We start from the raw sequence: 13,002 nt of genomic DNA on the forward strand, positions 1-13,002 counted from the left end.
ACGTTCCAATTATTTGTTTAACTATCTTGTGGCAACAATTTACATGGGCGCCAGTCTACTAAAATTAGCACGTCGCCGTTAGTTTGTTTACGAATAGGTCATTTACTGCGGAAAATTTTATTTGAAATCAACAATTGTTTTCCTTTTGGCATCGATTGTAATTTCTTTCCACGTTTTGATTGGCTATATATATTCTTAAATTTATAATTTAACATTGTCATATCCCTGATTTAACAATTATGTTACGGACTTTTTAAGAGTAATGGTATCAACACATTGACATTTTTTTCAGTTTGTTAGTCAAATGGTCATAACTGGAATAAAAAAAGGAATCACCATATAAGGTTATCGTTGGTTGAAACGGTTGAAAGACACCTTATTAAAGATGTGTGCTAAATACGTTACTAGGTATTAGATTATTACTTAGGTAATTGTTTATATTTATACAATCATAATGTTACAAGTACGTGAGTACTTAATAGTATTTAGTATACTGAAAGGTTTTCGAACTGATTAGTTTAAAGAAAATAAAAAATATAGAGTTCGAAAATAGAACGCTAATAATCTTTTCACATACATTACATCATTCTGTCATTTATTTTTACAAATTGGCAGCAACTAAGAATTACGGTTCAGTTCCATAATGGATTCTCTTGAAAATTTTCAATGTATGATATTTAATGATTTTCGTTCCTGTGTTAATCAGCAACAAGGTTACAACGGTATACTTCGGTTAGTTTTTGGTGATGAAGTTCCATATCGTGTTTTAGCAGATTATTCAAGATGCTGAAGATGCTATAGCTGCGTTCTAAATCGCCATGGATTTTTTTTTTCTGATAGATACTTTATATTATATACTTTGAAAAATAAAAAAATTATCGATTAACATTTTACTTATTTTTGGTAGTCTTAAAACATTCAGTGTTATCACTTGTATAAGTAAGAGATGTATAATCTAGTATTTATTTTTATATTTATTGCGATCAAAAAAATTTGTATTTCAAAATCCTAGGCACAATTGTTGTGAGTAGATGTTTTTAATAACCATCTAACTAAACTGGTTCTTCTTATAAATTTATCGCATCCTTTATGCTCTAAGGGGCGTTTGAGCGGGATATAATTCAATTAACTGCAAATAAAATAATATAACTATAACCAATTATCGTACTATACTATTTTTTTGTTCTTTTAAAAGATTTTCAATTTTAAATAGCACTAACGGTAGTTGCAACGAAACTTAACACGTCCGCTAGAGATATTGCTTAAATATCCCACAGCATTCTACGCTGACTTAAGATGAATTGGTCGACTTAAACTAACCTTAGCATCTGGCTACACCCGTTTTAGTTAGTAAGACAGCCGTTAATTATGCAAGTACCCATAAATTCTAGTCAAGACGAAATTTGTTAGAACCCAAAATTATAGCCTAATTTTGAACAGTAACAGGTCTTAAAAGTCTCACCTGTAAATAAACCGAGGGTAATGCAGGTGTACCTAAACGCTAACGACCGCCAAATGAGGCACATAGACGCATAAGTGATGCATCGACTGACGTAATCTCTCGGCTAGTGATGCGCGTTTCATTTGTATGCCGGCTGCAGTTTATTTATGACAGATGCTATTCATCATCCTTGCAATGTTAATGTATTTAGGCATGCAGTATGATGCTATGTATTATGTAACGTTCTGAATCTGTATCTTATCTTTTTACTATTTAGTAAATATCCGATTTATATATTACAGCATTGGCTATTGTTTTGAATTTTATTAGCATTTAGCGTTCGGGTGAGAACGTTCTTTATAATAAGCACTGGCCACTTGTGCCATTAACAATTTTTAATAAAATATTTAATCGTTTTCTAGATTCATATTCTAATTCTATTATCATGTTATTATAGAAAATAATATTCTCTTTCTTTAATATACAATATATAAAGATCACAACTAGCTTTTATTTTTTGGTTCCACCAAGAAGCAATAAAGACGCAATATATGGTTTTTCACAACAAAGGACGTTAATGATTAATAATTTATTTTAAATTTTATTTGTTTATTCGTGCGATGTACTATTTTCAACTTACAACGCGTTAAAATTTTGCCCGATGCTGTTATTTTTAGTGCACTTTTTTGGATAAAATTCTATATACAAGATTAAAGTTAAAAATACTTTTAATAAATTTTAATAAATGAATAGGCCGTACAACGTGAATTCTATACAATGTCTTACGAGTTCAAACAAATTTACAGTTACAGTTAAAACAAATTATTCAAACTCTTTTTGTGCAACATAACTACACATAATTATTTGTTTATAAATCGTTTACCATATTAATGTACTTGTTGGAAAGTAGTAAAAATAGATAAAAACAAATATAAATATTGAGGCTTGAAAGAGGTCGCTAATTCAATACTTATAACATGTGTTTTGCTATGTTAGGGTAAAGATTGAAAATTACTAAAAATAGATAGTGTAAATCTACATGAATTTATCGATACCATCAAACACATCACTATTTCGACGTGATCTTGAGTATGCAAAATTGGGTTCGAAGCGGTGTGCGAGTCGTACATTGAAACGATTGCGAATACTAATTGAGGTTCAAATTATAATTATGTTTATATTTATTTTTAAAATAAATTTATACACAAATATTTTTTCTTTCATTAGATATAGCGACATAATTTCCCTGGAGACTATGGATCAGGTCTTTTCTGATATGATTTTAATAAATATAAAGAGGCAAGAGAATTGTCTGTTGCATTTTTTAATATAAAAACTCTGACCTGTTTTTGTAATAAATAAATACGTTTTTTTGCAACTCATGTGTTTTTACTATCCTACATAACACTTAGTCTAACTTTATGAATAAACATTTCAAATCATTAATAATGATACTAGGGCTAATATTTCTTTTGTTTTACAAATGACTACGCTTTTATTGAGTTGCTATTCATTGGATCTCAATAGATGTTTATAATTTAAGATGAAATAATCTATATCTATATATATTGAATTGAAATTGAAATTGAATTGAAAAAGTATTTTTATGCAAATTTAATACGATACTTACCAGAAGGTAAATAACAATTATTCTTCCATTGCGATATCTCCGTTTCAATATAACGACTTCACAAGAAAACGTAGTAACGACATCGACAAACAAATTATTAAATCGTTAAGAATACATCCATTGAACAAAATATATCTACGTACGTATGTTATATATTTATCTTACCTTCCATTAAAGATACAAGATAAAGTCGAATACACAAAACTCTTTAAGCTTATTGCACCTTAAACAATATAACAACAGAAACTGTAACAATGGTTTCCTAAAAGTTAACATTAACAAGAATATTACAAACAAATCTACACCAAATACAAATTTGTTTTTTTAAATATTTACCATCATCGTCATCATTCGACGATTTGTTAATACATCTTTAATCACATAGACCTGCAATAATAACGGCAAGTGTATCAATAATTAAATTTAAACTGAAAAAAATAAGTAAACTACAATAGTCAATTTCAATGCGTTAAAAGAAGTAACAAATCTGATCTGATCTGTATCGTCATCGTTTCAGCCAATAAGCGCCCAATGGAAAACATCTATGAGGATAGATATCTATAGGGGTATGTACTACAGTCGCAACGCTTGGTAGGCAGTTTGACGATCGCAGTGTGGTATTATGGTTCGTAGAGGACGCTGATGGCCATCTTTTTGAAACTTGTTTTTGAATGATGACAAACCTGTATAATGCACGAAGTATGAATCATATGAGACAGTATATCGGGAATCGAACCCGCGACAAACGATCGCAAGTCCCGGGGCTTCCACCGGTCTTTGTGTGTCAATATATATATTTTCTAAAATAAGGATTACAGTTCAATCGGAGTTATATATATTAAATTAACGTACCTAGTTTAAAGGAATTAAAATATTATTTTTCTTAAATAAATAATAATAGAGACGTTATTTTTAACTATTCTACTAAACGTTACTTTCAATTAATATTATATATTGTGCGTAATAATTATCAAAATATTTATAATCTAAATAATTGCGAACTTTGATTTTGTAATTCACAATATCATGAAACTTCTGTGACGAACCAAAATATATTTTCTTATCTCAAATTATTAAACATCGATTGAGATTCAATATGTAGCAACTCAATAAAAACGAGGTCATTTCTAAACAAAAGAAAAATAAACATCAGTAACATTATTAATGATATTAAAAGTTTATTCGTTAAGTTGGACTAAGTTTTAAGAAGAATAATAAAACACACATGAATTGCAAAAAAAATATTTTTAAGAAAACAGATTAGTATTTTTATACGAAAAGATGCAATCTCGCGTATGAATTTATCAAAATTATATCAGACGAGACCTAGTCGATAGTCTCCGGGGAAATTATCTCGCTGCGATAATGAAGGAAAAATATTTTGATATAAATTTACTTTAAAGAGAAATAAAAACATAATTACTAATTGAAGTTTAATTAGCATTCGCAACCGTCTAATTTACAACTCGCACACCTTTTCGAATCCAATTTTGCATATCAAGATCAAGTAAAAATAGTGATGCCTTTAAAAGTGTCGATTAAGTTGTATATATTTAGTATCTATATTTGGTAATTTTAAATATTTACCCTAACATGTTTAATTTTTTTTTACAAATACTCTTTTCACAACTTTCGCTAAAGATTTTTTCACAACTTTCGCTAAAGATTTCGCTAAAGATATTAAATTGGCGCCATCTTTCAAAGGCTCAATATACATATACACTACCGTCCAAAATTTTGGACATCTGTTATTGACCAATAACTATTAAAACAGAATGTTATCTTTGCAGCTTTTTACTTTTAATTTCTTCTGAAGGTGTTCACTTCATTCTTGCTAGAATACAAGAAACGAGGAAAAACGGAAACAGAAAATGACAGGCAAGCCTAAGACCACAACTACTTAAGAGGATAACTTCATCAGAGTTCTGTCTAAACGGAATCGACGCTTAACAGCGCCACAAATAATTGCAACAGTGAATAGCAAATAAAATATTATTTACTATAATACCTACCACGATAATAATGACAGCGACAATTCATCTCCCAACGCCTTAATTCCTACCGGCATTAGAATTGGAATTCAAAAAAAAATTAAATACTTTACTACTTTATAAAAAGAAAAGTAATGGCACTAGTGGCCAGTGCTTATTATAAGGAACATTCTTACCCGAAAGCTTAATGCTTTTATAATTAAAAACAATAGCAAATGTTGTAATGTATTAATCTGATTTTTACGAAATATTAAAAAGATGAGACACAGAATCAGCGTTATATGATACACAGCTTTATACCAAATGCCAAAATATAACAACATTGTAAGGAAGAGGACTAGTATTTTTTATTTGAATATAGAATACAAGAATTCTTCTAACTTTCTTACATTTTTAAATCACAAACGTTTTATTATAAGTAATTGCATTGTAATTACTTCGTGTCATGCGCTAACCAAACATTTGATAGAGCTGTCGAAATGTAATATGCAAATACATTTTAAGTAGCCATTTGCATTTGTGGTTTACTTACAGTATCATGTTAAGCAATATACTGACATATTGACTTGTTGACTCTTTAATTTTTATTGATTATTACATTCTGAATCATCACTTTACTAATATATTGAGAAAAGAAAGCGATAATATTCCTTTCTTTCAGATGTCAACAGTATTCTTTCTATAGGGATTTTATACTCATATTTGGAACATAATCCTCAGTACCCAAAAAAAATCTTTCGTTTTTTTTATCTAAAACATACATATTTTAAGTTGACATCAACTCTTGTTGTTATCCAAGCAATTGTAGGCATGCTAATTTTTTCCGAAGCTATTACTTTTGTAATTAAATTCTAAGTACTATATATAAGCTTAGCTACACATGCGTACAACCCACACTTCCACATTTTGTAAACCGACACCCCCACATCCTTCCTGAGTATTTTCTATGTATTCTTTTGAGTTTCGGGCTTCGGAAGCAGCTGCGTTTGGTACGAAATAATCACCTGTTGGCCTTTTATTCCCAGCATCAACGAGGGTGGGACACAAAATGCCAGCTTGTTTTGCGGATATTCCCACGGAAGCTGTGCCTAAAGTAAATAGTTTAAATAAATTCAGAATATTATCATTATCAATTGCTGATTACAGTCATCTAGAATATATGCATAATTAATAATATCAAATCAATGATATACAGTAATTAACCTTATTACTTTTTGGCGCATATTAATTTATATATATAACATAATTACATATAATAAAATATAATTTTAAATATATACATATGACCTGTTTGTTTATTTTTGCAATATTATTATTTTTGTCGTTTTAATATTAAACATTTGTAAACTTTTTGTGGTTACATTCACCTGTCCCTTTTTCAGTTCGTGATGAAGTTGCTATTCACCTGTTGTCTTTATCTTACTGATATCGAAAGCGAATATAAAGAAAGAGATAGCCTCCTTAACTGATCGTACTGCAAGCATGTGGCACGCGCTACTCCATTCGGTATCCGAGCGTTAGCCGGTGTAGACGTCGGTCTATTTGCACAAATTACTAATATCACGTTACGATCGTGTTTTGACAGTTAGCGAAATTATTCGTAATTTATAAAGAAGTGTGTCGACCGTGATATTTGTCTTATCTATTATACTCAGTATCGTTTTTATTTTGAATAAGCTTATAACGAACATAATTTTAATAGTGTTGTCGACTTTTCGTGAAAAATCAGGGCTTGGAGAAACCTCGCGTACATTCCGACTCTCGCTTTGAAGTGAAAGTTAAAGTTTAACCGTTCTGATAATATTTGGATGTTACAATCACGAACACCGGTTTATCAGTCGGTATACTGAGGTACTTTGCACAGTTTTTCGTACGTAAAAAATAATTGAAAAACTTTCCTTCGCCCGCACATAGATCGCAGTTGAGCGGGCCGAAAACTGTGATAATAAAAATAAACGATTCGCCGAGAGATTTATCTCGTGATCTTTGAAGACCGTTCTTATTATGATTTATAACGAACGCGTCGAGATGCGATTTGGAAAGCGCTGAAGTGCTTCCAAGTCGAGAATTTCTTTAGGCTTTATGAGGGAGAGAAGATCATTACCGATAAGCGGCGAAGTGGCGTTGAAGAATGACAAAGAAAGTAGCGGCAGAGGATTGGTTGTGAACTCGGTTTTATGTGGTGTGGTGGATGAACTGTCGAACGGTAGAACTGGCAGGCGTGGGTCGTGGGTGCGACACGCAGTCATGGGGGTGTTGAGATGGAAGGACATAACCGGAGTGAGGACGAGCACTCCCACAGAACAAAAAGAGGTATGTAGTTTGATAATAAACAGTGACTTGAAGTTCTACCATTGCTTCATGAGTTCCGATTTCATTCATACTTGGTATTCGGTACCGTCAATTTGTACGTCTTTTATAATGTTTGTGGTATAACGAATTATTTTTTATGTTAAACAAATTATTTCAATAGTAAGTGCTATAATAAGATGTACCAATACTTCAATAAATAATAATAATTGTTGTTTTTTTAACAATTACAGAGGCAATAGATTATTGTAGCTTAAAGTAGATTTTTTAATTATAGTGATTTAATAAAAATTCCAGATCTTATCTAGTTTTCTTGTATATCGTTTATTATTAACGTGTACAATGCACGTACAAGACAGAATACATAAACGCATTCGTGCTGTTATCTGTTCTTTTAGATTAAACAATTATTTTCTCTTATGGCTATAATATAATAAGTAAATATTTTTCCTTATTGCACGCGTTATCGAGTAAATCGGAGTTGTCTTCATTTTTGGGATTTTTGACAATATCGAATAATAGTTGGCTGAGAAAAAAACTGTCCAAAAACTATAAATGAGCCAATAGAGTCATAATTTTTTATTTATTTATTTGTTGCGGAATATTCAATAAAACAGTTATATTCTCGTAAGTTTATAATTATTTCATGATAATAAAGTAGGCCAGTGATGGCAAATCTATTAAACAAAGGGTTCAAAAGTCAAAGTTTTAAAAAATGTAATAATTTTCGTAGCGTGTCCACGCATTACAAAAGGAAAGACTAAAAAATATAGTACAGTATAAAATATGCATATGCATAAGCAAAAATGTGATAAAATAGTTTTTCATTTAGACACCTGTTATACATGTTTTATGGATAACTTATATAGATATGTAATACGAAAAGAAATTTAAAAAATATCATAAATTTTATACAAAAATAATAGCTTTATTGTGCCCATTTCGTCTGTTAAATCTTCTATTTCGGGTTTATATTTAGTACATTTCAAGGCCAAGAAAGTGGCACTGACTTTTTCTAATGACTAATTCCGTTTTTATCTTAAAGTCAAAAATTGTGCATGAAAAAAATTGTACGCAAGGTCATTTTAAAAAAAAATTGTATTAATAACCAACTCTGGCAGCTAAGTAGGACAAGTATTTGAATTGATTTTTTTTTCTTTGATGATGCTTGTCACCGAAAATGATCTAACCTGTCAGACAAGTTCTGACACGTTTTATTCGTTCAATACTATTGGTAAGTTTCAGTTTTAAATCTATGAAATGAATTATATATAATGTTCTTCGTAAATTTGCAAGTACTCGTAATATTTTGGTTGTCATTTTAGATATCGTAGATTTATCATTAGGTGATGACAAAGTTACTTGTCACACGACAACTGTTCCTGTAATGAACATGAATCACGCATGTTATGTAAACATGAGTAACTGAGGTTTTTTGGCTTCAGATTTGTCGACCGACTTTTCGATGGTATTCCTCTGCCAAATATCTGTAGTTTATTAACGTGGCCGAGTTATTCTGTGACCTATTTAATTTAAAATTAATTGCATAATCATTATTTTCTTTATTCTTTTTGGTACAAATCTTTTTGGCTACATTTTATTTCTAGCGCTTTATATTATTTAACTCATTCGTAATATTTGCTTTAATATCGTCATAGTAATAACTGACTGTAAGAATTAAGTTGAAAACTCAAGCAATGTTACTCGATTTTTTTTACTATTTATTAAACAATCGAAGAAGCAATCTTCTCAAGTCATGAGTTTTGATAAACCATTTTGTTCTAGCCCAGAGAATAAAAAATCGTAGAGAAATATTAAATTAATTTAAAATTAAATTTAATAGCGTTACTAATATTTAAACAATGAAAAAAAATTGTTATTTTACTATCTAATTTATTTCTAATATTTATATAAAAATATGGTATTAAATTTATTAAAGTTAAAAGCCTTTTTATAAGCTGAAAATTACATCAAATACGTACATACTGTTATGATGCTGCCTCATGTCAATGCCCGCACAGCGTGAAGATTTTAAAATAGCTTTTATTAACAAAGATACAATCTAGTTTTAGTTCGTTTCACTTTTAGACATTGGATTGAACAATATTTCTTATGTAAATATACTTTATGGCACAAGATTATGCATCAATATATGACGCGACTAGCCACTTTCACATTGATATCCTTGTTAAAACTTACTACCTACGTCCTATGATCAAACTGTTGTATTTAGGTTAAAACCATAAGTTGTTTGATATATGTTCAGGCTTGTTTTGATTAAATATTATAATCTAAAACATAACTTGACTCTAGTTATAAAAGTAAATATATGAACACGCGTTAAAATTTTGACCTAATTATTTCAGTATTTTTTTTATAGTTATCTAATAACTTACAGTTTTCTGTTACTGAAAATTAACGACTTAGACTAATTTAAAACTAACAGTTAAAAAAAAGTAAATTTTTAGATATTCATTGCTCATTGTGCACTGTTATTTGCCTCATAATTAAGTTTTTATAAAGCTAATAAAATAACCTAAATAATCTCTAGATTGACTTGAACTTCATTCAGCAATAACGCTATTCATGGTTAATGTATAAAGAAGGTGGCATTATAATGTTACTCGTCTCATAAAGTTTTGCCTTTAACGGGATAACCTTTTAAATAACTTGTGTAACTATGACTAATACAGAATAACACAAGTCATTTATAAATCGTGACAAGTTTTTCTCTTTTATTATATAAAAGTTATTAAATTGATGTTTTATATATTTTCCGACAACTGCACGTATTTGTAAATTTTCCAGAATAATTTGCAACACGTCTATTATAAATTAGAGTGCTGTAATTACAACTTTTTTACAAAGTTTATATATATATAATCAATTTTTAAAACATTGTTTTGTTATTAGTTACACTGTATAACATTTTTGTGATCATCAAAAATTCTTTTGATCTTAATTAAACATTGTTTAACAAACCACAAAATCGTTGATATTTAAAGAACGGGCTGTTTACACCGCGATGAGCTCAGTACCGTAAATTATGTATCTAAATGTAATTAATTGTGTATTCTTATTATCTGTGGGTCAACCACTGCATGACCTAGGCAACTTCTAGAGATTTCCAGTACGATTGATTGGAAACAATCTTAATCCAGCATCTTAAGACTCCCTTAAATTATGTTGATATTAGACTAGTTATTGCAGCTTGAATCAATTAAGAAATTGAATAATGTATAATATATTAGCCACGCCTAAACAAACGTAAAATTATATTATAGAATATTAGTTTCTGCTTTTTACTTACACCTTCAAGCCTTGAGCCATTTCTGCGTTGTTAACATATGCCTCCTGAAAAAATACAGCCCTAGGCTTGTCAATATTAAGTACAGAGGTACACATTTTAGTGGTTGGAAAATTACTTAAGTGCGGGCTATTTGCCCAAAGTTACATTAAGTAGTTTTCGCGATATCTTTCTTATTAGCTTATCTACGATCCCAATAGATTTCTAGTGTAAGCTTTATTGGAAAAAGGCATTCGCCTAGTAATTGGCACTTATATCTAATTTGGAAAGCACTTAACTTATAAAAGTGTACGGTATTTTAAATATTTCATATTATTAAGTTGAATCATCCTTTCGTCTGATGAACTTAAACAGAAGATCGATTATGATTTGAATCCTTTTACGCTATTCATTATCAAGCATTTTTGTCTGGTTATATTCTAATCGATTTTTCTTAAAATCTATGCTCGAAATAGTCATCATTTTAGACATTAGACCTCCACTGCTGGACATAGTACTCTCATGTTTTCAATAATATCAGGAGGAAGCGACCTGCATCAAGTTTCTGACGACTTAAAATTAACTGTCCACTTTACGGTGGTCCTATACCGTGGTCTCCACAGCTATTTGGTCTTCGGGCTATGCTTCTTGCCCACTGCCATTTCATCTTGGTTAATTTTAAGTCATAGAAGCAATGTAAAAACATGCATTGCAATAGCCCAAAATTATTACTTGAAATTATTAATGTACAATTATGTTAAAAAAAAAACTACAGTTCTATATCTTTGATACTTTAGATAATGTAGTATGTTAAATAATCAGGAGGCTACGTAAATAAATCTACGATTTTGCAATCGACCCTACAATGTTGTAAGGTTGCGATTTTATGATATATCTGTATTCCGCATGTTGCAACACGTTATACCAATTCACTCGTAAAATGTACGAGCAGGGACAAAGGCCATGACAAAAATCGTGCAGAGTCTCGGCGTATATCGTCGTGCGGATATTTCTCACTCCAATTACTCTGACAGCGGATATTACTAGGGTTGTCGTTTGTACGTGTTTGATCTAACAAAGTTTACTGCTTGCGTTTTCTCCGACTTTCATTTACATTTGCCCAGCGCATTGAAAATACACTTGGACTTGCAATTTCTCTTAAAATCGTTTTACAAAAGGTTGATGAATGCTTTTCTAAAAATTTTTCGTACTCTACTTTTTAACATGTTTTTAACAGTAAAAAAAAAAGAAATGTAAACTAAATGTGTAGTAGATATAAATGTCTTGATCTTGTTCTAAATGTAAATGAATATGTATTTATGTAACTAAACGTAAACGAAACTTATGCAAGTATTTCAAAACTTAGTAAACGAAATTTATGCAAATTTCCTTAAAAAAAAAAAATTAAATTATTAACATTGCAAGCAATAAATTTGCAGTACCTATATTTACTTAGACATTATTATAATTTTTTAAAATACTGTTTAATGTTGGTGCAATAAATGAAAACCCTAACATAAACGTAACTTGCCAGTGCAGCAACAGCACCTTTTACTGACGTAATAAATTATATAAAAAATAAGGGTTGCCTACTTTAGATCGGTAAAGAATGGCGTAGCAAATTGCAATACGAAAAAATACTAGTACAATGGTAATTAATGCCGGTGTTACATGCCGCGGTAATTGGTGCTTATACTTATTGAATTCATTCATGCGTCAACCCTAAAGACTTATTACCATAGATGTAAAGGGACACTGACACATTTCAGATGAAATTGTATTAGCACAGGCGGAGATTTCAGCACTCTTTTCGTCACACTAGATATCGTCGCTTCTAAATGACACCGCTTAGTCGGTCGCAAACATCGTTACCATATATTTACAATAAACATTTGAACTCTTAAGGCTGCGTAAGGATTGAATGTAATATTTTATTAGATTTGCAGAAAAAAAATGATTCCCTTTTTAATAAAAAGGAAAGGTTTATACGTGATGTGTGGTTGCTTACATAGATGTGTTTACATCGAATTTGCTGGCTTCGTTTTATCATCGTCATTTTATTTCAGCTGCAAGGCTTGCTCTTAGTCATAAGCCTACCCATAGTTTAAATACAAACAGATTAATTAAGAGCATCCAGAGTCATCCGATGACTGCGATGTGATGTGATAACGGTGATGACCACAAGGTATTCTGTCTACCTGATGGATAGACGTTCTATATTGCGCATGCCGGTTCTTGGTCTCCACTCCAGAACTTGAAGAGCCATGCGATTATTTATATTCATTTACTATATACTGTCTTATTACCAAAAACCCTACAATATTGTAACGAAGTTTTAAGTTCT

The 13,002-nt window shown here is 30.4% G+C and overlaps 1 protein-coding gene across 5 annotated transcripts in view; it reads left to right on the forward strand.

Moving 5' to 3' along the window:
* The window catches only part of RapGAP1 (Rap GTPase activating protein 1), a 162,668-nt gene that overhangs the window by 58,570 nt on the left and 91,096 nt on the right, over positions 1-13,002 (forward strand). The window contains exon 1 of one of the 5 annotated variants that reach the window (XM_068761508.1): positions 6,581-7,375. The exons of the other annotated variants lie outside the window; for them this stretch is intronic. Within the exon in view, the coding sequence (XP_068617609.1) occupies positions 7,145-7,375 (231 nt within the window). The 5' untranslated portion in view covers positions 6,581-7,144. Of the gene's footprint in view, positions 1-6,580; positions 7,376-13,002 lie in introns of those variants that run through there. 5 annotated transcript variants of the gene reach the window in all.

This window comes from Battus philenor, unplaced genomic scaffold (assembly GCF_028537555.1).
Source record: "Battus philenor isolate CCGP_79_NKW_IND1 unplaced genomic scaffold, ilBatPhil1.0.hap1 SCAF_15, whole genome shotgun sequence".
NCBI lineage: Eukaryota > Metazoa > Arthropoda > Insecta > Lepidoptera > Papilionidae > Battus > Battus philenor.